General features: G+C 36.7%; 1 protein-coding gene across 4 annotated transcripts in view; it reads left to right on the top strand.

The window, feature by feature from the left end:
- Positions 1-27,824, top strand: part of sema3fa (sema domain, immunoglobulin domain (Ig), short basic domain, secreted, (semaphorin) 3Fa) — a 53,709-nt gene that overhangs the window by 23,721 nt on the left and 2,164 nt on the right. The window contains exons 1-18 of one of the 4 annotated variants that reach the window (XM_067374635.1): positions 8,048-8,086; positions 10,398-10,550; positions 15,208-15,368; positions 15,491-15,553; positions 15,692-15,811; positions 16,619-16,708; positions 17,869-17,962; positions 18,118-18,237; positions 19,097-19,236; positions 20,473-20,587; positions 24,381-24,450; positions 25,262-25,406; positions 25,493-25,715; positions 26,038-26,126; positions 26,264-26,305; positions 26,521-26,678; positions 27,194-27,261; positions 27,368-27,501. In XM_067374635.1, coding sequence (XP_067230736.1) covers positions 15,279-15,368; positions 15,491-15,553; positions 15,692-15,811; positions 16,619-16,708; positions 17,869-17,962; positions 18,118-18,237; positions 19,097-19,236; positions 20,473-20,587; positions 24,381-24,450; positions 25,262-25,406; positions 25,493-25,715; positions 26,038-26,126; positions 26,264-26,305; positions 26,521-26,678; positions 27,194-27,261; positions 27,368-27,501 — 1,761 coding nt within the window. In that variant the 5' untranslated portion in view covers positions 8,048-8,086; positions 10,398-10,550; positions 15,208-15,278. Of the gene's footprint in view, positions 1-8,047; positions 8,087-10,397; positions 10,551-15,207; positions 15,369-15,490; positions 15,554-15,691; positions 15,812-16,618; positions 16,709-17,868; positions 17,963-18,117; positions 18,238-19,096; positions 19,237-20,472; positions 20,588-24,380; positions 24,451-25,261; positions 25,407-25,492; positions 25,716-26,037; positions 26,127-26,263; positions 26,306-26,520; positions 26,679-27,193; positions 27,262-27,367; positions 27,502-27,824 lie in introns of those variants that run through there. The other 3 variants (XM_067374636.1, XM_067374633.1, XM_067374634.1) reach the window with 3 other exon arrangements.

Here is a 27,824-nt window from a genome sequence, read left to right on the forward strand (position 1 = left end):
ATCCTGATGAAACTTTGACTGACATGCTGATATTGCTGTAGTGAAATATTGCTGGCTACAATTACTCAGGAAATTCACTTTTAATGAAAAAAAGATTGTACCTTTGCTTCTTACACAAGAAGGGAATACTCTTGACTCTCTGACTCTTGACTCCAGACTCCAGCTCTTATCTTATGTGGATGTAAATTGATGTTGATAAGCGGGTTACCTTTTTTAAAACAAGACAATAATAGACTGATAAGGACTGTATTAGGATTTAAAACAACACAATGTGTGAACAATTAAATAATTCAATTCTGATCCTTGTTGTTTAGCTATTTAAAGCAGTGCTCTCAAACTCTGCAAATACAAATGTTTTATCATCTTGAATTGTATTATTTGGTAGAGATATACCATGTACAATTTGATGGACGTGTAAATTCAACTTTGTGTGTAAAAAAAAAAATAAATAAAAAAAAAAAAAATATATATATATATAAAAATATATATATATATATATATATATATATATATATATATATATATATATATATATATATATATATATATATATATATATATATATATATATATATATAATGCTACTGTTTAACAATACTTTAAGAAAACTTTGAAATAACATTAAAGGCCAATGCAGACATAGAGAAATGGTTTGCGGGCTGTTTTGAATTATAAACTATTAACACGTGAGGGGTCGTACTGTACAAACCTGGCTCACTTTGAGACCTCTGATTTAAAAAGTTCTCATCGGATTAGTTTAACATTACCACATAAGCGTTAGAAAGCAGATGAAAGTAAAGTATTCTGAGAAGCATGTCAAATATGTCTGCAAGAGGAAGTAGCCAGTCTTTTGGGATGGAGCCTGACAAGAAATTTCATTAATTGCGGTTTGATTCAGTTCAGTACTTGGACAGGATATTGGATCATATTTTCACCTCTGAAGACTTTTAGAGCCTCACATCATAGAAACAGTAAAGCTATAAAGTCAAAATCATCACTCTTACAGACACATTTAGGTTAAAACCTCAAGCTTGAGTATTATCATCCCTCGATAGTTCGAAAAATAGCACATGGGCCAGATGATTTTTTTCTTCCTTTTTATAGCTGTGATTTACAGCTTGAATCTTGAGTCTATCGACCTGGTCCCATTGGAGACTTTGCAGAATAGATACACCAAACCATACCTTTTGCTGGAAAAAAGACATAAACAGATGTGAAATAGGAGAGCAAGAAAGATTTTGTGCATATGTCCGAATGTTCAAACCGTCCCAATTCATAGTCTTCTGTAAGCTGAGAATGCATTGACTCGATAACAAGATGGAAATGTAGATGGGATGTATTGGGAAAAAGAGCATAATAGGATAAGAGAGGTGCATGCTGGAGAGACGCCAGGAGGAATGTGTTAGGTGTCTGTCTAGAGTCGGCTAACATCTGTTTCTGCGATTTTTGAGCGTGATGTCTGTGCTGCCTGCTGATTTTGTTACAGAGAGAATCAAGTGAAAACATATTTACTGCTCTCCAAGCTACTTCTCTGTTTGTGTGTGTGTGTGTGTGTGTGTGTGTGTGTGTTTGTTGGGAGGTTAACTTAAAGTAACTTAATGGTTGACAACAAATGCCATTGCTGTCCGTGCATTTGACCAGTCATCATTTACTCACCCTCATGTCGTTCCAAACTGGTATGACTTTCTTTCTGCTACGGAACATGCAAAAAGAAAAAAGAAAAAATAAATGATTTTTTGAGGAATGTTTCCAAAGCAACATTAGACCCCACTGAATTTCATTGTAAATTATTTATCCTGTGGAACACAAAAGAAGTTAAAGAAAGGGATAGTTCATCCAAAAATGTAAATTCTGTCATCATTTACTCACCCTCAAGTTCCAAACCTGTATGAATTTCTTTCTTCTGCTGAACACAAAAAAAAGATATTTTGAAGAACAGTTGGTGGGCTCCATTGATTTCCATAGTATGGAAAAAATAAATAAAATGGAAGTCAATGGGGATCATCAACTGTTTGGTTACTGACAAAATATCTTCTTTTGTGTTAGTAACTCATACAGGTTTGGAACAACTTAAGGGTGCCTAAATGATGACAGCATTTTCTATTTTGGGTAAACTATCCCTTTAAGTCATACAAGTATAGAGGATGAATAAATACTAACAATTTTCATATATTGCACTTAGTGCATGCCATGTATTTAAATTTTTTTGTTGTTTGTTAGCATTCAATCTGCACATTGTTTGAAGGGAGAGTGTTGGACAAACTCAAGCCCACACAGAATCTGCACAGACACAGAAACTCTGCAGATTGCTTCAGATTTTGAACATCCGTTATTAGTTATACACATTCCCTAGTTTGTTTATTAAGGCTTTTGGATAAATTTGAGTAGTGTAGTACTCTTAGATCTGTTTAACACATTTGACCACATTTAAACTCATTTCCAAAATAGCTGAGAAAATGTGAAATGTCTGCATGCTGGACAAGATTAATTTGCAGTTTGGCATCTTTATCTGTTTAATCGATTGATTAAGCCAGTAATTGACAGTTTAACACTCTAGCCTAGCTAAATGATTGTCTGAATAGCTGCAGCAGTTAGCTGTTCAGTACAGATGTTTCTCAACAAACAGTCCTGAGTCCTGAGAAACCAAACTCAAGAAGAAAGACCAGTGTATGTGAAATTTCTTATCAAAATGCCCCAGTTAAGTCCTCATGTTGAGACTTTGCTCTATGATTTCCCACATCATATCTCCTGAAGACTGATCGTTGACTTTGCCAATGAAAGCACACCTTATTTATCCCTATCATTTCTTTTTTTTCTAGTTTTCCTTCACAGGTCATTTATCACTAGCTTGTTTCATTTGGCTTGTGAATTCAATTAGTTATCCATACAAGAGACAATCCCATTAGATAATTTCATGGCTGGTTTGGAGTTAATTGCCTGTAACATAGATTAAATGATTGGTCTTATTAAAACATGTAAGGTGATCCATTTTTATGGGGACACATCTAACCTCTGGGACTATCTGTTGCAGATGTCAAACCAGCAAATAAAATAAATAGGATGTTTTTTATGCTGCACTGAAGCTTGTTAACTTTTTCTATTCACTGGCTGTGATTTTAAATGCACTTTATTCTCTCACCCTTTTCATGTTAATCTCCATCATGCTAATAATAGGAATTTAGCCACTTTGAGACATTCGCTATTCTGTTTCTTTCATCTGTTCCTTCTGTTTCTGCTGGATATTGTCAGCTAAAGTGCCTTTAGAAGAGCTGGTGTTGGATGGGGGCGCTTAATGTAACAAAGGAAGAGCAGAACTAAAGAGAAGTTCAATGCCATCTCTCTGTGCAAATCACATGATCTTTGTTGTCAGGGCTCAGAGGTCATGGGGTCACTGGAAAGGACTACCCACTTGTCCATCAAATGAAAAAGGAGGCTTTAGCCCTAAACCTCATGGTTGGCTTTAGTGGGCGGGGTTAGCTTGTCTGTCACCATGAACTGCAAAGAGGCAGTAATCCATTGGCTTGTCAAGCTGTCAATCAGCTTAGCATAGCAGGGGGTATTATGTATTTATGCAGAAGATAAAAGCTAGAGACTGCTCTCTTAATCAGGGAATGTTTTTCAGTGTGCAATGACTGTGCATTTCTTTTTTTATTGAAATACTTTCTTTATTGAAATTGAGTTGTTTGGGGTTAGTTTTTCTCCATATACTTATTGTCAGTGTCTAGAGGTTGATTGCCATTTTTCACCCTGCCAAAGGTCATTGCATTGCTTATTACGGATATATAAAGGAACTTGTATCATCATTCGTAATTGAGTGGTATTGCAGCTCTGCTAATATTGTGTATTGTGTAATAATGTTTTCAATATTTGTGGGTCTTTTGGGTAAAAGACAAATTATTCATTTAAGTGCAATACGGTTCATTTTAGGAACTGTTTCCATGAAGTTGGCATCAACATGTTTGACTAATATGTGGTATTTACCAAGTCAAGGAAATAAATATCAAGGACATAAATATGTTGATTAGATGCAGAAGAATTTAACAGTTGCACACACATGCACATCTATAAAACGAAAAAAACACAATAAAATGTTCAGTGTGTATGCATAAACATTTATATTTTATTCCTTTCCACATGTATATTTACATATTTCTGCCTTATCATCTAATTCATTGTCTTTAAGATGGCTTGCTGCCACCGGCATCAGGCCTTATTAAATAGAGTCATTCCACACAGTTTTTTTTTTTTTTTTTTCTCACAGGCTTCTGAGTGCCTTAAGTGGTTAATATGCATTTTGATTGACACCTCCTATATGGGGGGTGGGTACGCTTTTCCAATTCTTATGGTCTCTCTCCCATGAGACTGAGCTACATATGTTAATGTGTTTCAATTTGCACACACGTGTGTGTGTGTGTGTGTGTGTGTGTGTGTGTGTGTGTGTGTGTGTGTGTGTGTGTGCTTGAGAAACGATGAGAGACATTGATGCATATTGGTTATTTTATTACACTGTATGGTGGCATTGTGATGCATCTCATGCTGTGTCTTTGAAAGTCTCTGCTTTTGAAAAAGCATGGCAGGGTGCACTGGAGCATCAGTGCCTTTATACTAGAAATTAGTTTTGAGAATGTTATGTCCTTTAAATTATGTCGCACTACACTGACAATTAGTAAGGGTGTAAATTTACACAACCCACATCTTAACACACACCTACACTCTTGTTCAAAGTTTGGGTTCAGAAATTTTATTTATTTTTTTTCTCTTGAAATAAATTAATACTTTTATTTAGCAAGGATGCATTAAATTGATCAAAAGTGACAGTAAATATAATGTTATATTTATATTTATAATGTTATAAATGCTTTTATTTCAAATTAATTATCATTCATTTTAAACTTTCTGTTCATCCTGAAAGAATATTTCCACAAAAATAGTAAGCTGCAAATCTGTTCTCAACATTAAAGGGATAGTTCACCCAAAAATGAAAACTCTGTCATCATTTACTTCCCTTCAAGCGGTTCCAAAACTGTTTAAATTTCTTTGTTCTGCTGTACACAAATGAAGTTATTTGGAAGAATGTTTGTAACCAAACAGACCTCGCCCCCCATTGACTACCATAGTATTCTTTTTCCTACTATGGTAGTCAATGGGGGCAAGATCTGTTTGGTTACAAACATTCTATTTAATTTGTATCTCTATATTATTTGATGTATTGTTTGTAAATTTCTTTTTATATAACAACAATTATATAAATTGGTAATTATACCCTTTGAGGGTTATTGGACACTGTGAAATTTTTGTTCTTTAAGTTTGTGACAAGCACATAAATTGGATCTGTATGCTGGCATTGTGATGCTGATGTGATGAAGTCACTGAAGTCGCTGGTGTGGAAGTATTTTGGATTTCCAGTGAGTTATGTTGACAACGTTCGCGTTGTCGACAAAAAAAAAAAAAAAAACAGTTTGCACTTATGTGCGTGTACCATACGAGTTTGCCGTCTTGTAAACATGTGCACGCGGAGGATGATGTCAAACACAAAGCTCACCTCATTCATGTGCAGCAATGGATAACATGAGGCTTTTATTTATTTTTATTTATTTACGTTTATATGAAAATGTTGTACACTTCCCCATGTTAACAAACTTTCAAGACTATCAAGTTTATAAATGACCAACTTATAAAAACAAATTTATAGCTGTCTTTGTAAAGAAATTCTCACTATGCAGATTCGAGCCACTGCTGTGACGCTGTACAAACGCTTCCATTGTGAATACTCGCGCGTCTCGGCAGCTGCAGTGACGGTGTAGTTACGCTCATGCACTGCGCACGCGACGCTCACGCTTGCAGTGTGAAACAGGCGTTAGGAGTATTCATAGCCGCAGACATGTGACCTTATTCGGTGGTGGAAAACTCCAATCCCAAGTAGAACGCATCTCATAGCTACGGTGATTATATTGCATAAAAGTCTAGTCTGAAAAATGGCATAGCAACCTGTGCTTTAAAAAAAATAAATGTAAAAATCGAGAATCGAATCGAACCGTGACCTTAGAATCGAAAATGTAATCGAATCGAGGATTTGGAGAATCGTGACACCCCTACTTATTACTTTTTTCATTGGAGTAATAATAAAGAAGCTGTACAACATTCATTCACTGTGTTGAAAAAAAGAAATTAATAAATGCATAGGCATCGATATCGTTGCCTGGAAAATCCAGCCTCACCGCTGTACCAGCGGATGAGTTTGGTCGCCATTGAATCAATTCGATTTCTAGGGCGGAGCAAATCCGAGCAAACAGGAAGCGGTGTAAACCAATCAGAGAAGGGCGGATATGATGTTAGCAAAGCGACAAGAGTGTCAACAGTGAAAAGTAAATAATTAATGTGTTTTTGGTCATTTAAAACTGAATTCACGGCTGAATAGAACAAACTCTCGGGTCTCGTGTGCACAATCTTTGTTGATATTGAAGGGACTTTCGCCGCACTAGAGTGACGCTGTTTGCGTCACTGAAATAAACAAATCTGTTTGCACGGTACGGTTTGGAGTTGACTCGAGGCGCAACGGAGGGTGGACTGACCAGACTGATATATCTTGTAGAAGACTTGCCTGGACTTGCCAGGCTATCGGTATCGGAGAGTACCAGAAAAAAAATATTGGTACTCGTACTCTGTCCTTAAAAAATGGTATCTGTGCATCCCATATAGAGTATTTCTTGAAATGCATATTTTGAAACTTCTAAGCTAAAGATAATATTTCATCACACTGTAAAAATTTGATAAATTGTACCTTTAAAGATACAACAGCTTGTCACTGAGGCAGTACCCTTAAAGCTTTGTAAACGTTTTTCTTGTAAAACTAAGATCCCTTTTTCACACAAAGTGAATAATGAATATTTTTAAAGGAATAGTTTACACAAAAATGAAAATGAATTATTAACTTATATTCATTGTCATTCCAAACCGGTTTGATTTCTAGAGGAGATATTTAGATATAAATATAGCCAGGCTTCTTTTATTCTATAGAATGAAAGTGATAGTTATTCTTTGTAAATTTTGCCTTGTACCCATTTAAATCATGATAAAGAAGCAAAGCACACTTGACACCATATAAAGAGAACAAGAAATTGCACTCCAGCTTCTCATGAACACATACTTGGTTTGAATGTGCAAAAGGGTAAATGAGTTTAAAGCAACATTAAGATATGCAGACCGACTTTTTCATTTGTGCATGAACCATCTCTTTAAGACTGTTGCCTGTCACTGGTTTTTACAGCTTTCACAAACAAGGCAAAGACAGGGACGAAAGGCACTCAATGAATGAGTGGACCGCAACGGCCAAATCAAAGCTTACAGGCTCTCTCACACACTCTTAATCAGCAGGCGAACAGCGGCTGCCGCTTTCAGATGCTTGTTTCTCGCCTGTCACATGCCGTTAAGGTCTTCTGCTTGGTTACGGGCCGCTGTGACTATTCACTCCCGGGATGACCTCTCCCTTGTTTCCAAGCAACAGAGGTCAAGTGGATGTGTGTTGAGTTTCCAGTAGGCAACCCACTGACCCCACCTTTAATGACCCAGAGGCCTTTGGCTGGAGTTTTAGTTAATGCCAGTGTGTATGATAACCTTTGTGACCCCTTGACCCAGATCTAGCTAACCAGCGTAGCCATTGTTTGTTGAATGGTTTTGTGGTGTCCAAGAGATGGGCACCAAACTAAAGCACAATGGAGTTGTGAAAAGACTGATTTTCACACCCCAGCAGGTTCATTTAAAATGAGAGGATATTGAACAAACAGAAAGTGCTTTCATTCTTGTAGTATTGTTGAACATGTTTCTCAAGATTCCTGAGATTAGGACCAGACCCTGCTATAAGGAACAAAGCTTCTGAGAATTTTTGATTTGGTAACCAGTATTTCACTTATCCAGATGACATTCTCTTGTTCCGTGAGGTCTCATGCATCTCTTGTGACAGACATACGCAATATTGCGTGAGTGTGTTGAAATCAGGATAGAAGATTGAATGTCACAGCCTTTTACATGTTACTTCAACTCGAGTGTTACTAATTCCAGAACAGGTCAGGAGAAGACCAAGACAAAAGTAAGGTCCTTGTGTACAGCTGTGTAAAAGATACTTTCTGAATTGGTCATTCTTTTCAAAGAGGGATGTTGTTAGCAGTGGGCATATATGAGACTCATTTCAAATTTTAAATTTAATTCTAGCTTCAAGCATTCTTTTTTTTTTTTTATCAACTCTTGAATGTGGGTAAGTTTTATTTAAAAAGCAAAATTTTGAACAAAAAGCTGAGAAAATCGCATTTTTGTCAAAGACTTCTTCCGGATCACCTTCAGAACGATGATCAAAACAGATTGAGTAGATCAAGTCCATCAACACCTCCAAAGTTTGCACTTTTCATTTGGTAATGTTAGGCAGTTTTGATTTATATGCTGTTGATTGTTTGACGATAGCTTACATGTGCATAATCAATGCTTTGATCACTTGTTTCTGCTTCTTTACACATTTTTGCATATGGAGTACTCTTTCAGAAGATGTGTTGTAGCACTTTTACTGTATAACAGTGAAAACATGGATTCCCAGAAAATTCTGTCACTAGCGGGGAAGCGTTGTGTCATAAATGATGGAAAATTTCATCAATGGCAGGGAAAGAGTTGAGCTAGGATGCATTAAATTGCTCAAAAGTGACAGTAAAGATGTTTCCATTGTTAAAAAAAAAATCAGTTTCAAATAAATGCTGTTCTTTTTAACTTTATATTGATCAAAGAATTCTGAAAAAAAATGTATCACGGTTTCTACAAAAATGTCTTATGACCAGATCTGTTCACAACAAAAGCAAATTTACATAATGCTTTATTTCTATTCTTGTCCTTTATTTAACACTCTCACCTGACCCAGGAAAATAAGCAAAAGATAAAAAAAAATGTAAGTGAGAGTGTGAAATGAGAGATTGTGTGAGAAGAATCATAATAATCGTGTGTAGACAGACTCACGAAGAAAGAGAGAGGAACCAAAGTGGCAAAAGGCAAGACCAGGCTGATGAAATCTGTTTAATGCTCTACTTTTTTTTCAATCAGTATGCTTGATTTTTTTTTTCCCCCCAGTAAAAATATTAAAACACCTTTAAAAAAGCAAAATTTGTATGATAATACGTCATGATTAAATTCAAAACAAATTCAATTAATTCTATAATAATTTGAAATGTTCCTAGCTTTTTTCACAAACCTCACTAAATTTAGTAAGGGTTATGCTCAAAAAAATGCTCTAATGCACTAACAAATAAACTCCAATAAATTTTAAATTCCAAATATATTCTCTGAAAAAAAAAGGTCTTAATAATGTATATTATCTATTTGTTTCAAATAAATTATTCTTGTTTCAAAGATAGTTTTGATATTTTTATGGCTTTCGCATTGTTGCTACCATGATGGTGTGAAATGCAGGAGGGAGAACGGATCTGGTGTTGAAACACATTAAAAAGGAAAAAGATTAAAGGAGAGAAGGAAACAACAGATCTCTGATGGCGTTTCTCGTTGGAATGCTTATTTGAAAAGATTTGCCGCAACCATCTGATTGACCAATATGATAACGTTAAACAGGAAGAGGAGCTGCGCTTATCTGTGTCTGTTTGTTGACAACCTCATTTAAGACGAACCATCCCGGTGATATCAGAAGATGGTGAGATAAACACCTCAAGGTCTTCTAACGCGTTTGCGTGTTTGACTGTAGAGTGAAAGCTAATCAGGTTCATCAGGCAGGGCAATGTTGGATGCATGCTTAAGAAAAAGTTTTTTTGGTCACGAGAACTTAGAAAAATTTGCTATGAATGGACTTGCCTCACATATATTTGGCATGCTGTGTAGCATGTTAATTAGGTTGATCGCAAACATCACTTGCAACCTTCTGTAGCTACTTTTAAGTTTCTCCATAACACTGACAAGCTAGGATTGTTTTGCTCATCATTTCCCACATTTCTTTATGCTTAACACCTGAGAAGGATTGCTAAAGTTTGTTTAACTGTTCGCCAAGGTTAAACATGATTCTTCAAGCACATTAATCGATATGAATCAAGAAGATATGAGGTGTTGTTTTTGGCTGTGTTCTATACACAAGGCGAAATGAAAAAGGTCAGCGCTTACCAGACAGACATACCATACATAATAGGCTGTCACATCAAATTGTGATGTAAAATAAATAGGCCTAACTATAGTGTATTATGGGCTGGGATCTTGTGAAAACACATTCTGACATCTTTAATAAGCTCTTTAAACTATAGCAAGGACTTTGGGTCATCGCACCAAATGGAGCCGTGGCCTGTTAATTATTACCATGTTTCTGCTGTTAGGCTGCTGTTAGTGAGAATGGAGAAATGAAAAGTTTTTCATATCGTTTTCAGAAACAATTCACTGTAGGATCACATGGGTCAGGGTAACACGCGGTGCTCGATTTGTCGTTGAGTGTGTGCCTGTGTCTGTGAGCGTGATCTATGACCTTCACTCTCGCTGAAACTGTGGGCCAAAGTAAACAGTGGCTCCCATCACTCCCTGAGGTGAGACTCCCAACCAAAGAGATGCCCCCCCCCCCCCCATCTCCTCTCTTTCTTCATCTGTGCTATTTTGGTCCTCTTATTCCTGCTGTGTTCTTTTAATTCATCACTGTTCTCCTGTATTCACTCTTTCTTTGTGCTTTATATGTTCTCCTCCTCATTTGTGAAGCATTTCCCCATAGGCCTATGGTACTCAACAGACTGCCAGTGACTTATGAATGTACAGTGGCTCTAAAAGAATTTGGACACTTAAGCCACAATGAAATTTTTATCTATTTATTTATTTTTTATTACATGTATTTGAATTATATATCAGTATGTTTAATTTTATTTTAAAGGAATATAGGACAAATAGACTTCAATCAAAACATTTCACGAATTGAAGGCAATTCAAAAATAAACTATAAATGTATTGTTCATAATGAAGACAAAAATCTTGGACACTTTTTCAGTTGTAAAAACTTTTTTTTTTCTACTATTTAAAAAGTGGCTCAGATAAGTGAAGTAAGTTCCAATAAAAAAAAAATATATATATATATATATATATATATATATATATATATATATATATATATATATAATTATTTCTTAGCAGATGCACTGGGTTTGATATGTAATTTAAATGTCCAAAAGTAACCAAATACCTTTTGAGGACACTGTATATTTATTAAAATGATCCCCCAAAGATGTGTGAAAATTAGGCAATGCATTTTTAGTTTTGTGTGCAAAACATTCAGTGAATTGAAACTATTAATTTACAATGAGAGCTTATAAAAGTATTGCATAGTAGGTTGATAGTGAGAAAGAAAGGTAAAATGGGTTTGGTGGTCAGGCTTTATTTAACCGTTATTTACAGTGAAAAGTGAAGTTAGTTGCCACTTGGTTTGATATTTGTAATGAAATACATGTATTTGAAGTGTAGATTAAGTGTCTAAATACTATTCAAGGCCACTGTGTACATGTGTTTGAATGTGTCCCTCATGGCCTCTTAAGCCGAGTAGTTGGGTACTTCTACCATAGGTGGCACTCGGCAAGTTAAAAGTTTGTCTGTTTATTTTGCCCTTATTTGTCATGAGATTTTGATGGACAGATGAGAGAGAAAAAAAGACATTTTTATCTTGTGTGGTTTGATGAAATCCTTTAATCACCCTGTCCTGTCTTCTCAGAAGATAAGGATGATGCAGTAATCCTCTGTCAGGGATGAGGGCTGTTAAAATCAATGCCTCATACCCATGCCGAACGTGAGAGGAAAGTTTTCATTCGGTTAGACTGAATCACACATAACTCAATGATAGCAGGCAGTGCAGGTAAGGTCTCTCTCTCCATCATATTTGGTCCACCGTCCTTTAAATGGTCACTCAAATCCATGTGAGCTGTCAAGTGACAGCCCTTTGAATCCAAGAGATAAGACCTAATCTTCAAGTGATCATTTAGGCTAGACAGCTGAAGGTAAAGAATAAAGATCAGTCTTCAAAGATAAAGTTAAATGTGTGTGTGTAAGATTAAGTTTAGACATCTCACTGCAGTCCTCATAGTAATAAAACTAGTTGCTCCAGTGTCCAGATGTCCTTTAAGTGTCTTTGCTCTTATACCCTCTCTTAAAGTCACCATGAAATCAAAATGGACAGTTCTTGTTTTTTTTTTATGGAATATTTTAGTATTGGTTACAAAATTATTTATCCATTTAATTCATGTAATCTTTAATCAAAATAACTTCCCCTCCCTCATGCAGTGACATCTCTTTTTCTTGTTTGAGAAGCTGTTTCAGCTGGATATATACAAAAGTCACAAAAAGGGAAGAAAAGGCTATCGAAACTTCTGTTTCATACCAACGTTAAAATAATTCATTTTTACAATTAAAGCAGGTTATAAAACAGTTACAAAAACTAAAACTTTGCTAAAAGAAAAAAATAAAATATAGAAATAAACGTTTGGAGCTATGGCCTAGCAGTAAGAACTCGGCTCTAACGCAAGCCAGTTCGAATCTGGCTTACGACACAGCTTCAGGTGTAAAATGTTAAAGACATTGTGTTATAGTGTGGCAGTACATAACTTGCTCTCAATAAAAATATAAACACTTATGTCATGGAAAAATGTTCACTTATCATTGCTATAATTTATAAAGATTGTTACTAAACTGCATTATTAGTGACAAAGACAGAGACATGGCTGAGAACTTGTCGGAACTTGGTGGACCTGCCCTTGTGCTTAATTAGAACCCTGCAATGAAAGAGATGAGGAATTCTAGCTATGTGCCAGGAATGCCCACACAAGTAAATGAGATTTTATGTTGTCTGTGTCCTCGTGCTAAACCTCTTTGTATAAGAGCAGAGTAGATTGTGTCTTCTGATAGAACGCTCATATACTGGTACTTTGCAGAGACGAGTGCTTCTCTGTGGCTTGCACATTCCACTTGATTCCCAAACTTCCCAGTGAAACATTCTGCAGAGCTTGATGTTTGAATCTTGTTGTAGAATAACTTTTTTTTTTTTTTGTTAAAATATAAATAAAAATTAAAAAAAAAAAAAAAAAAAAATCCTGTGATGATTAAGTCCAATTCCTTTTTATAATCCAAAACATATGTTTTAGGGAAAGTAAAATCTGAGATATTTTTATGTAATTTTTGACTAAAGTCTAAAATTAAGGGCGTTTGCTGACAAAATTATATTCTGTTTTATTTATATGTATTGTTTGACCTTATGATTCTTTCTAAAGCAAAATTTCATGAATAATCATTGCTTAACAAACCACAAACAATTACCGAGACAAGAAAGTAAACCGAGGCTGTATTTATCCTATTTTAAAAGTGTAAGACATCATGTTCTTGCGGTTATATTGCAGACTCTTTTGTGCATTTTGAAAGATTTTGATGGCACTTTTCCATCCATTAGGCCTTGAGCAATCAGAAATGATGTCTTTTTAAACTGTGGTGATGGTGTTACATGGTCTGGTGTCTCTTTTTATTATGAAGTTGCAAATTTGACCTTGGGCTGCTAAGTGTAAGCATGTTTTTTTTGTCAAGACTTTCAGCACAGATCTGTTTCACAATACAATGGGGAATTGTTACAGTAAGATTTGAAATTAAAATTTTGCTTGGACAATCTTTGTTGTGTATGCTTTGCCAACTATCTGCAATGCATTATTCCACCATCCAACATTTTGCAGTCGATTCTCAGGTAGACCTTATCCGAGACAGAAGCCAATATGTTGTGTTAAGTCGTGGCATTCCATTCTCCAAAGGTTTCCTTCAATAGTGAAGGTTTCCAAAGGTTTCCTTCCACCTCTGCAATAGTAGAACATAAAACACAGTCCTCTATGGGCATCCAAAGGGACTGCCTGGTGGACTCAATGAACTATAACCTATATTGGTTCATGATGGGGTGGGATGCATTGATATTAAAAATTCTGGTTGATGCAGATAAAACATTTTAAATGCTACAAATGAATTTAGGCATCACAGTATTATGGAAAATGGATATTCATTTTGAGATTTGCTAAAGATTGCATTTAACAGTGTTATTACATTATTAGTTTTTTGTGACTGTCAACTATAAGTGTGTGTTATATTACAGCAAAGTTAATCTGAATACAAAAATGAGCATTCATAGTTAAATATCCAGTATTGCTGCAATGCATGGAGGTCTCAGACCACATACTGTACTCAGTTTCCAAAAAGGGAATGAAGCTTGTTGGAGGTAGAGGAAAATAAAGCATGACACCCCAGTATTAGTAGTAGTATTTAAATATAAGACTCAGGGAGGCCCCACGAGAAATTCCCAAGAAATCCACCCTGTAAAAACAGGGCTGAAACAATAATAATAACAAAGGACCTAGGAATGTATCCAGGGCATTGAACCTCAGGGAAACCCTCCAGCCAGCTCAGCAGAGACTGCAGAGAGACCTGGTCATATCCATACAGCTGTACAGATGCTGTTTTATTGAGGAACTACTGTGACTTGGCAACACTTACTGTGTTTGGATTGATTATATGTGAGCCCTTTTAGAGTTTGTAGATTTGGAACATAGACATGCATCTAGTAGAAAGTTGCTTATATTTAATCAATCTTCTGAGGTGTTGATAAGTTTTCAGGATGTTTTTGTTATTTTGTTTTCCTTATTATATTCAGTGTTCATAATCCTACAGAGTTGCATTTCACTTATTGCACTGACAAGTCCAGCTGTTCCATATGAATTACTTTAAATAACAAATGGGCAATAAAACACTATGATCAACAGTTCCGGTGGGCTAATGAAAAAGCTCTGGCCTCCTAAACTTAGAATTGTGGTTTTAAGTCTCATCTTGGATGAGTTTCTGTATAGTTGTGCAGTTTAAGTGCCCATAACCAAGAGATTGCAACATAGCAACATTGGTCAAATTAATAGGTAGTCCCACCCCAAACTTATGCAACTGGTTGAGCCAAATGCAGATGTGGAAACTTGTTTGAAACAGTCATTATTTTTGCCATTACATTTTGTGCTGCTAGTGGCAGAAATAACACTTCAGGATTTCCATAACTATATAAAATGTTTTTATTACTAAATACATCTTTCTGTTTCCAAGTTGAAAAAGTTACTTTTGTTTTTCCTCATGTGTGTGTCACTTTGAAAAAAAGCTTTGGCTGAATAAATAAATGACTTTTTTTCCTTTTTTCTTTTTTAGAGCTGAAGTCTACTGGAACTGCCCATCACTTTGCCTTCCTGCTCAACTCGACGGACTACAGAATCCTTCGTATGGACGAGGACCATGATCGCATGTACGTGGGCAGCAAGGACTACATCTTATCTCTAGACCTGAACGACATCAACAAAGAGCCCCTCATTGTAAGATTGCTCAGTTACCCCTGACAAATTGCAACAAACAAAACTATAAACGAAGCTTGGCAGTAGTAAACTTGAACCTGGATTAGGATGACTGTTTATTTATCACATGTCTTTCTCCTCAGATTCACTGGCCTGTGGCTCCTCAGAGGAGGACTGAGTGTGTCCTCTCAGGGAAAGACATCAATGTAAGAAATGTACCACAATCTTTGTAAATCCTAAACTTCTAGCTATTCCAACATGAGCGTGCAAGTAGTCAGAATGCATCTGGAAGTATCGTTTCACGATGACAGCATGACTGTTATCATTCTGTTCTGTGTCAACAGGGCGAGTGTGGTAATTTCATCCGTCTAATCGAGCCATGGAACAGGACTCACCTGTATGTGTGTGGAACGGGAGCGTATAACCCCATCTGTACCTATGTGGACAGAGGTCAAAGGGCACAGGTAAACTATCATTCACAGGTCACCTGCTACCATTTGAAGGTCAAGGGTTCAAACTATTGGCTACCTTAGTCAAAAGGTATTATGTCATTAGAGAGGAATGTTTCCCCACCCTGGAACAAAGTCTTAATAATCTTTACCACCTGCATGTCTTTTGACACTGCTACTTAAAAACTCTTCCTAGTGTTTAGGAGGGTAATAGCATTTAAATATAGTCCTAATTTCACCTCCCTTCTTTCCCATGACCACGTCCCATCATTAACCACTGTCCACAGGAAAATTATCCAGAAATTTGTTTATACATACTGTGGTGTAAAAAAGTCTGAAATCACGATGACAATCTTTTCTTTTCTTTTCTTTTTTTTTCAATTTAAACTGGAAATAAAGATTTTAAAGACAATTTAAATGGACAAGCCACATGCTCTTATAAGCAAATTTGTGACCATGATCATGTGATCATGTGAACCCCTTTTTCATGAAAAATTACAAAAAATAGCATTTTCACTTGTGGTTTCAGTATCCTGCTGCATTTGTTCACATTTAATGGGGTTCTCAAATATGCATGTCTGTTTCTTTCATATGCATGCAAAGGGCAGTTTATGTGCTCACAAGATTTCCCAGCATGTGCATGTCTTAAACACAACTTAACATCTGCTCATCTTCTTTGTCCTCTATGGATACACCAAACTGCAGCCATCTTTCTAGCATCTCAGCATCTTCCTCATTTGGACACAGTCTGGGATGATCTCTTGGGCCCTAATTGAATTCATAGAAACAGGACTTTATTGAGGCACACCCCTTGTTTTATAGGGTTTGCTCCAAGATCAGATGCCTCGTGCGGGAGGCCGAACCAGTCGTGCTGCAGACCCTAGTGCCTCACCAGAACCATATGCACCCAAGGTGGGAAATGAACTCTTCCTGAATGGGATTGAGGTCCTTTTTTGAACTTTATTTTGGACTTTTTTTTTTCTTAAGATGCTCTTAGGTTAAAAGATAATTGGGTGTCTTTTACTTAGAAGTTTAAGGAAAGGTTCTGTTCTCACTGTATTTGCATTTTCAGCAGCTGGCTTTCATAGGCGTTGAGAGAAACAGCAGAGGAACTGTTGTCTTTAAAGCTTGTCTTTCTCAAGTTTGCCTACACTTGTCCAAAGCCTGCCTTTGGCGTAGAAATCTAGCAGAACGTGCAGAGATTACTCCCACACCCACACTCCATCATGCTCGAAAGTGGTTAGTCAGCACAGAATTTATCGGTGGCTTATATTACATTTGTGGTTTGCGTGTAAATCTTGGAAAGTATAAAGGATCCAAAAAAATATTTGTATATTATCCAAAACAAGTCTTTCGTTGAGACTTGAATTTGCTGAATTGCTGATATATTTTTAGCAGCATGTTGTACACTCTTTAGATGTCCTTCTCTGCTTAGATTTTAATTACTGTGTTAATTCATGTTAGATGTTTCCAGATTTTGCTGTACATATTTGGTGCAAACACAGCAGTTTACCATACTTTTTTAAAAATACTGTTCTGTATTTTGCATCTGTTTGACCGTAGCTAGCATGCAAACTGCATGGAGTGGAGTGGACTTTTAGCATGAAGCCAGATCTTGTTTTCCTAAATACCAGAATTTAATAATTGTCACTAACCTGAAAAAGCCATATAGACCTTTTTATATTCATATGTTGAGAAGCTGATTGTGAGAAATGGTTCATTTTCTTTGGCAACTACCAAGAACCTTGGAAACTTTGAATTATGGCATTAATTTCTTTCTTCTGGGCAGTTTCACACCAGCTCCCTTTTGTCAAATGGCAAGATATTGGTGTTGGCATTAGACAATATGTAAGACGCCAACATTTAAAAAACACACACACAATAGGTTACCTAAACATATTTCAGTTTTATTACAGCCCCAACTAGTTAATTTTCCATTTAACCCTGTGTGCATTTCACTTCCTGGCTATACCTTCACACACTCTTAAACATTTGAAAGAGAATCAATACTGCTCATCTAATGTGATCTATTGTGCTCTCATTAATGAAACCTTCTTGCTCTCCCATTCCAGGAATACATTTTCCGACTGGAGCCTGGTAAAGTAGATTCTGGGAAAGGGAAATGCCCCTACGACCCCAAATTAAACAGCGTCTCAGCTTTGATAAGTACGTGCCTCTCATTGTCGTCATACTTCTTTTCCATACTTTTAGATAATATACAAAGCATCATTTCTTTTGTTTCAGACTTGAATGAGCTCATTTTTCTCAAGTTCATCTGTCTACCTCTCTTTATCTCCCTTATGCTCACTCTGTTTTGGCAGATGGCCAGCTGTACGCCGGCGTCTACATCGATTTTATGGGAACAGACTCGGCCATCTTTCGCACATTGGGCAAACACACAGCCATGAGGACCGACCAGTATAACTCCCGCTGGCTCCACGGTACGCACAAAATTTTTGAACCATGGCGTTCCACCAAGAAAAAGTTATTTTGTTTAGTGGAGCAAGTGCCAGATATGAATATTCAACACTGACCCTTCATCCTACCTCCTGCACACTAACCTCATATTAAATAAAAATCTGTAAAAAAAAAAAAAAAACAATTTCCCTCAAGCAATTACTGCTTAGTTAAACTCAATCCTTGACCTTCATTATAATTCCTGACTGTATTATTGCTGTAAAAATGTGCTAGTTATTTTTTTATGTTTAGAAAATGATGTATTTATTTATGCTCTATATAGTTTATTTTTCATACATAAAAACACAGATTGTTCCATCTGCCTGTGATTAAGCACACTACACTATACAGCTCCATACTCAAAATAATTAATTCTGAGTTTTATTCACAACAACTGACAATGTTCTTCTTTTTATTGCAGTTAACTAAATGTTTGTTTGTTTTTATTACAGCTACCTTTCATCTAATATTTTTCATTAATAGTTGACTAATAGTACACTAATCTTGAATTACACTGGGTTTCCATTGTATTACATGTGACTCCTTGGCTCAGATTCTGTAGTTTTGCCTTTTTTGGTGACTAGTGTCTAGTGTAATAATCATCACAGGCTTCACAGAGGTTCTTTCAGACTGTTCAGTATAGTGAATGAGAGGGTAGAATAACCGTGAGAGAGGTCATCAAACACTGCATTAGTTGCACTTTTCTAGTGAATGTTATTTAATATTATCCCTTTGCTCTCCTTTTTTTCCTCTTTGCTTTTTGCTCCAACTATGATTTATATCTCTTGCTGATTTTTTTTTATTTTTTTTTCCCTTCCTAACCCTCTTTTTCTTTTCCTTCAGATCCAACATTCGTCCATGCTCAGCTCATCCCTGATAGTGCAGAAAAGAATGACGACAAGCTGTATTTCTTCTTCCGTGAGAAGGCCTCTGAGATGGGTCAGACTCCCATGGCTCAGTCCAGGATTGGCAGAATTTGTTTGGTGCGACATTTTCGTAACATTTGCCTTATATTCCAGTGCAAAATATCTACAAATCCTTAAAGGAATAATTCACTTAGTCAACTTCAAGTTGTTCCAAACCTGCATAACTTCCTTTCTTCCATTATACACTGAAGAGAATTTTAAAGAGTGTACTTGCACTTTTCCATGCAGTTACAAAGAATGAGAACTGGAGCTTTCAACTTTTAAAAAAGAACTATAAAAGCATCATAAAAGTGGCCGTACAACATGTCACATTGCCATAATACGTAATAGCTTTGTGTGAATAACAGACTAAAATTTAAATAATTTTTCTTTGATAATCACACTTCCAGTGAGTTGCTAACCTCTGCATCCGAATCATTGGGTCGTGAGTTTAACTCAAGAACAGGATTAGTCTTTTTCAAGAACAAATCTGTTAGAATGGTTTTTGTGAACTGATTCATTGTAAATAACTGACTCAAGTATGATTCATTTACTTTGGAAATTGCTACATCTCTCAACACACCAAAAAAGAACTAGGGTGGCTGTCAAGATCATATTTTTTCATTTTTAAGTTTCGGTCTTTCTCACACAAAGCTTCAGAAGACTCCACATTTATTGTAACTGCAAAAGTAATTTTTTTTTAAAAATGGTATGTTTATGTTCCACAGAAAAAAATAAGTCACGTGAGTTTGGAACAACATGAAGGTGAATAAATTGACGTTGTCCCATTCAGTATTCTTATACATTTTATAATAGATTTTTCAATAATTGGGTGTTCCTATGCTGAACATGATGCTAAAGAATTCATGTCCTACAGGACTGAACTGTTGATTGGCAGATCCTCAGTGTCCTTGGATCCATCATTGTCCAATGCCTCCTACATGAGCAACCGCTTGTTTCTTGGTTATTTTTTGCTGTTTTAATGTGAATCAAAGAAGCATGTTTGTAATGAGTGGGTAGCTGCTGGCGGCTGGTCACTGGGCATCGCCGCGTCTCATTATTGAAGTTGGCTGCTGTCCACAGCAGATGGGGCTGAGCAGTGCTCAAAGCCAATGTTTACAACCCAGTCACAGCCAGTTAATGCAAAACCACAGAAATAGCCCTGAGAGAGGGACAGATACTGATGTAAAGAAATGTCTCCATTTCACAGATACAGACTGTCAAGGTGTCCATCAAATCAAACTTTACAGCTAGAATCTGTGTGGTGTCTAACAGTGATTCTTCATGGCTAACATGACCTCAATTCCTCTACAGAATGATGATGGAGGACACTGCTGTCTGGTGAATAAGTGGAGTACTTTCCTGAAGGCTCGGCTCATCTGCTCTGTGACCGGCTCTGATGGCATTGAGACACATTTTGATGAGCTCCGTAAGTCTTTTTTTTTAGCCGAGTTTCTGGATCATTTCCTGAGACTGATGTTGAATATTGATAGTTGATCTTTTTTAGATGACTTCAGATCATGATGCTGACAAAAGCAAATCTGGTTTAATGTTGTAACATCAATAAAAAAGGTTTTTTTTTCAAAGCGCACTTTTGAATTGTCCCCTTGGACTGCTTGAATTTGACTGATATTTCTAACAGGAACATTTTAATTAAACACTAGCAGTCCAAAAGGACAATTAAAAATAGTTGCATTGTCTTTAAATTTCCTTTCCTTGTAAAAAAACAACAACAAAAAAACAGCTTACTGTGGTGGTACCATGGAAAAACATTTGTATAATCCGATTAAACCATGGTACTCTTAAATATTATAAATATAACATGGCAAAATAATTTATGTACATTTAGGTTCATATCTAAAATACCATGGTAATACTGTGGTACTTTTTTGTAAGTGTAATACCATGGTACTTTAATGTATTCCACGATACCGACCCTTACAAAAAGTACTGTACTGTGGTGGTACCATGGTACATGGACCAGATGGTAATACTGTGGGACTTTGAAATATTTGTACCGTGATTTTTAAAAGCTACCACATGGCACTTCCAAGAACACCATGGTACAATATCCAATAAAACATATTGTCATGGTATGTGTCCAAAAAAAAAACCATGATACTTTTTGTTACCTAGAGGACATTTGATGCTGTTTTGTTTCTAACAGCTTTTACATTTGATTGACTCCATATATAAAATGAGGTGTTCACCTAAGGCACATTATATTCAGTTCTGTTCTGTTCATTTTCACGGTATACTTGTTGAAATAAGAGGCCTCTTATTTCAGGATAGGGCATGATATAGCTCATTTGTGGAAACCGTTCGTGTCTGATGGTTCAATGGATATGTCTCTCCAGAGGGTATAACTTGGAAAAAGTAATTTCCTCTCTTTCCTGTATGTGCAGCATGTAGCACTTGTGCTTTAGCGTGAAGTGCCACAAGGGCCTGTGAGAAATATAAAGTCACAAGCGGTTCTGAGTAGTTTCTGTAGAGCTTTAAATGACAAATTGAGCTTTTAAAAATTTGCCCTATAACTGACTATATATTATAAAAATGTCTTATTTTTGTGGTTTGACATCATGCTACGTACATGATTGCGCATTTATGTGCACATGTGTTAGGTAACGCATACGTGTAAGCTGCATCTTAACAGGCTTACACAAAATGGAGTCTTTCCCGTTGTGGGAGAGTTTGATTGACAGGACTGAAGAGGATTGGCTGATAAACCAGCTGTAACAGCCTCAGCCACTCTTCAGAGGCAAATGAATGCTGGAATTTTATTGCTTTTGCAACGTGCATAAATTGAGTAAGCGGACGTTCTATGCGCTTCATTTCACAGCTCCCGTAACATAGCGCACAAGGTACCCTCAGGACTCCTTTCCCCGTCTCTGCCCTCTCTTTCTCATTCTGGTTGGTCATTCACCCTCCCTCTGTCACTGTGTTTGAGGAATGAACTTGCCAGTGGAGTTTTTGACTGGATGTTTTCCCTTATCCTCAGAGAGGCAGTGAGGTTTTATGGGTTGTTTTTTGTGGCTTGGCTAGAGCGAGATTTGTTCGCTGTAGTGTAGGGTTTTCCCTCAGCGCTTGATTACTTAGTCCGTTTAGCGTGACTATCCATCTGAGGTCATCTTCTTTCTGTTTTAGATGGGACATCTGTCTATTCTTTTACCACTCGCCCTCCTTATGTCTTAAACTATCTGGGTCTCCTTTGGTTTTCTTTCCTTGTGCCCTTTTTTGCACTCTTCTTCTGTGCACCTCTGTCTCCCATCCCTGTTACAATGTCCCTCAAGAAACCGATCTTACGGTGAACCCCTAAAAAACTACCCCACTCTGCCCATTACACTGTTTCTCCCAATGGCCTTTTTCCATCTTTCTCGTTTTGGCTAGTATATTATCACTGGTCCTTTGTCTCAATCTCCGAAATTCTCCAGCTTGTTCTGATACAAATTAACCACAAAGACAGAGGGGAACAGTGAGAGAGAAGGATTGTCCTCACAATACGAAGGGTTTTGTGTGATGTAATTGGACTGAGATGGATTTGATTGACTTGGCACATACACTCAGACATCTGGCTTTTTGTGCACTTGTCGAACATTAAGATTTCGAAATAATTTCAGTGTTACTGGTGGTGCTTGATTGAGCTACAAAAAATGACTGTTTTCAAACAGGTTTCCCAAACAATTTGCCAATCTTTCATTGTTTAGGAAAAACAAGAAGTTCCGCCCTCAAACTTGTGACATTGGTTTAGCCATTGTTACTTTACCATATATGCTTAAACAAATAAAGCTTAAAGGGATAGTTCATCAACTTTTCATTTTTGGGTGTTTATCTGCTTACCCCAAGCGCATTCAAGATGTAGGTGACTTTATTCAGTAGAACACAAATGATGATTTTTAACTCCAACCGTTGCCATCTGTCAGTCAAATAATGCTAGTGGATGGGAACTTCTACTATAAGAGTAAATAAAACTTGCATAGACAAATCCAAATTAAACCCTGCGGCTCATGACGACACATTGATGTCCTAAGACGCGAAATGATCAGTTTGTGCGAGAAACCGAACAGTATTTATATCATTTTTTACCTCTAATACACCACTATGTCCAACTGCGTTCAGCATTCGCTTGGTGAGGTCTGAACACGCTCTGACAATGACAGTAATGTCTAGCACTCGTTGAAGTATATGCGCGAGACATCACTGTCGTTGTCAGAGCGCGATCAGACCTCACTAATCGAATTGGGTGAACTATCCCTTTAAAAATAGCAATTAGTGTCCCAAATAATAGTACATTGAAAACTAAGGGAAACCCCTAAGGGGAGATGAAAAAAAATAGATATGTGGAAAAAGTACAATACAATACATATGCGTTCTTATTGCATTTGACCATGAAAATTTGCATTTGTTTGCAAAAACTCTGCATAATAATTCTTAATAACTCTTAATAATAGTTATATAGTTTTTCCTCTCACCTCATATTATTAGTTTTGCGAGTAAGTGCGAAGTTTCTCAGTTTTGCGTAAGAAGGCAAAATTCAATGAAATGCAATTTCCAGTGAATTTTCAGTGTGCGCTAATATATCCCACAAGCCCTTGTGCAACCAGATAGGAGTTTGTGACAGTTTTTCTCTCCTTTTGTATGGAAAAAGAAAAAGAAAAAAAGTGAGGAAGGCAAATACCAAAGCTGCCAAAGCAGTTTTTAAATTTAAAAAGGTGCTGAAAGCAATTTTTAGCCATTTTGCTCATTTCTGTAATCCGATAGCCACTACATTAGACCTCATCTACTGCATCCACCATCTCTGTACCACACACCCAAAACTCTACCCTCAAATACTTGTCAGCTAATCAAATATCAGCAATATCAAAGTATTCTCTGACTGGCTAAATTTTATGAGTGACTGTGAAAAGGGCGAGCCACTTCCTTATCTCTTTTTTTGCTGTTTTCCTATAGCCTATAGCTGCATCTATTTCAGTGATTATAACATAATGTCCTTACTACCTGACAGATATTCCAGAAACAATGCCGACAGCACTTTTAAATAATAATAAAATAGGCCAGATGCTAAATGTTTCAAGGTTCCTATGCAACAAAGGAATCTGTGCTATCAAGACGCAATCGTGTCCCATTACCCGCTCACTGTCTCACTAACCACCAAAGTAGAAATATGTGAATTAGCTCATTTGTATTTCAAACCAGGAACTAAAGAAATTCAATCTTCCTTTCAGGGGACGTGTACATCCAGAAAACTCAAGACACCAAGAATCCCGTCATCTACGGCGTCTTCTCTGTGTCTGGGTGCGTAAGTTCACAACAGTCTCTCCCAAAATATGAGATCCAATCCTCACTTCTCCTCAATGCCTCTTACTAATCAGGCCGCTTATCAGATTGGCAAGGGAGCTTGAATAGATTTGCTTTCATATTCACACTCCAGTTGCCCACGGGGCAACACCCCCATTTCTCCACTGCTGAAGACTGTTTCTAACATACTGAATAACAAGTGTTTGGCAGGCTTGACAGACGGTAGTACAAGTCTTCTAACAGCACAAAGGAAGGAGCTTTTCTGTGAATCTGAGATGTGATATTCTCATAAGGACTTATCTACATAATGCCACCACTATCAGATGCGGTCAGGAGAGGATATTCGTACACGCTAAAATATTATACAACTGGCCTCAGAGGGAGCTCTCAACATTTTAGATGAGGTTCACATGCTAATCATCCAGTGTAAATACACAAGGCTGTGTGTGTATTATAACAATTCACAGTCTAGCTGTAGATTAAATCAGCGAAGCCCTCAGGCTCTGTCTGAGCTCTTTAAACCCAAAAGCACCATTCTTGGTGATAATAGTGTAAACTCTCTCCATCAACTGCTAGTGATTTCACAGCTCTGTCTGTCCCTCTGTCTCTTGTTCTCTCTCTTTCTGTCTGTCTGTATTTGTGCTAATTTGTGCATTCCCAACTCATTTTTACACCTGACATACAGTGGGGTTAAAAACTATTTTGACTATGGAAAATACTTCTAATTTTGCACTTTCAAGACCTGTGTGATTTGGTCCTTCTGTCTTTGTCTCAACGCATCAATCTCTTTTTCTTTCTGCATCTCTAGGTCTGTATTTAAAGGTTCAGCAGTGTGTGTGTATTCAATGGCTGATGTCCGCATGGTCTTTAATGGCCCTTTTGCTCACAAGGAAGGGCCAAACTACCAATGGGTTGCCTACCAGGGTAAAATCCCTTACCCCCGACCAGGAACAGTAAGTGTAACATTTAGCATAATAATCATTCATGTTTGAAGATCTAAGAAGCTGAAATACATTTTATGTCATCCCTCTAATCATAGTGTCCAGGAGGGACGTTTACCCCCAACATGAAGTCTACTAAAGATTACCCAGATGAGGTTATCAACTTCATGCGCAACCATCCGACCATGTTCAATGCTGTTTATCCAGTCCATAAGCGCCCCCTAGTGGTTCGTACCAATGTGGATTATGAGTTCACCACCATCACAGTGGACCAAGTGGCTGCAGCTGATGGCAACTATGAAGTTCTTTTCTTAGGAACAGGTGAACTTATTACCCATCTATACATAGATGGCTTATTGAGTTATATTTATTTTGTACATAAACAGTGTTCATTCAGTGGAGTCTAAAAGTTGGAGAGCACACTGAAAATTAAATCTTTGACAACCAAATCTGTGACACTGTTAATATTAACACTTTTGTACACGGAAGCTCTAGATCTAGAAATGCAGCAGTGAACAGTCATTGCCACCTTCTGTTTTCGATAGTTCTTCAGAAAATCAAAAAGATTTGTATTCTTTAGTCAGACTCTAAAGAGTATTATGTTTTTAAGTATTTCTGACTCCTCTCTTTTGGTCATTTACAGATAGAGGAACAATTCAGAAAGTGATTGTCCTGCCTAGAGATGATTTACAGACTGAAGAGCTTGTTCTGGAGGAGGTGGAAGTCTTTAGAGTAAGATCCCATTTTTCCATTTCACTTTGTGTTTTGTATTTATGTTTGTTTTTGTTATTATACTTTATACAGTATAATGGTGTGTGTGTGTACGCTAATATATTCAATAAAAAATGATAATTATTTTCATATTGCAGGTTCCAACTCCAATCACTACTATGAAGATTTCCCCAAAACGGGTAAGTTGCACAACAAATTCATTTAGAATTCAAAACTTAAAGAATTCAAAACTTAAAGAAAACTAATTCTGAAATATTAATAGTAAAAGTAGCAGATCCTTTATTCAAAGTGAGTTACAAATGAGGAATATCCGTCATTCTGGGATTCTAGGAATCACTACATCATGTATTTTGAATGAGAGTAACACCATTTTCCTGTCTTTCTGTGTGTGTAGCAACAGCTGTATGTGAGTTCAGTGGTGGGTGTCACTCATCTGGCTCTGCACAGGTGTGATGTGTACGGAGAGGCGTGTGCCGACTGCTGCTTGGCCAGAGACCCGTACTGTGCCTGGGATGGAAAGTCCTGCTCTCGCTATTCTGCAAACCAAAAAAGGTAAGAGCTGCATGTGTAAATGTCTATCATCACATCACTGTATGTAAAATACGAGTCAATATAATGATGCATTTAAGTCATGTAGAATAGAAAGATCGTATTTATGAGTTGAACGCACATGAACGCCACCACAAAGTCATAAATATGAGGGGGAAGCTCAGGATTTTCTTTAACTTTACAAGTTGGGGGCGTGTCAGTGAGAAATGTAGTGGTGGTGCTTATAAGTATTTAGCAGCACATTGAAAGGATTGTAAAATAACAATATTGTATGTAATGATAAATGTTACAGTGGCTTCATAAATGAATTGAAAACATAAAGAAGCAAAACACACCTGATGCACAATATTTGTTTTACATTTTCTAGTAGTAGAGTTCAAAAACCTTAATTAGGAGAAGATACACACCGTCATCCTGCTCTGATGAAAGTGACATAAATACAAACTTCCCAGAAGGTCTTGAACTCATCATAAGTTACAGGATTTCTTTGAATTCATATCCTCATTTAATTCTTGTAGGCGGAGTCGGAGGCAAGATGTGAAGTATGGCAACCCTATAAGACAATGCAGGGGCTACAATTCCAATGGTGAGGAACTGAAAAAATACACAATTAGATATTGATGAGTAAAACTACTTTAGAAGAAGTAAAAGAATTCTTTTGATTTTGGTTATTTTGTTTTAATTCCCGCCAGCTAATAAGAACACGTTGGAGTCAGTACAGTATGGAGTAGAGGGAAGCACAGCCTTCCTGGAGTGCCAGGCCAGATCTCCTCATGTGTCAATCAAGTGGCATTTCCAGAAAGAGAACAGTGATAGAAGGAGAGAGGTATGTGTGACATAATGCCTTGTTATAACTGTTTGTGAATTTTAGTCATGCCTTTATTGCATTTTAATTATGCTTTTATTTATTGAGATCTTATTTGCTAAATTAATATAATCAATTTATATAATTTTGTCAAAAATCATTTAGTTTCTGTGCGTATATAAGCAGTTATGTTGCTATGTGCAGTGTAAACAATCAACATTAAAACAAAATTATTTCTAAAACTAATAAAAAAAAAATGGAATTATGACCTCATAATACTAATTACAGCCTACACTAATTACAACAAAATTAAAGAAAAAATTATTTCTAAAATTAATTAAAAA

The sequence above is a fragment of the Chanodichthys erythropterus genome, chromosome 21, assembly GCF_024489055.1.
Source record: "Chanodichthys erythropterus isolate Z2021 chromosome 21, ASM2448905v1, whole genome shotgun sequence".
In the NCBI taxonomy this organism is placed as follows: domain Eukaryota; kingdom Metazoa; phylum Chordata; class Actinopteri; order Cypriniformes; family Xenocyprididae; genus Chanodichthys; species Chanodichthys erythropterus.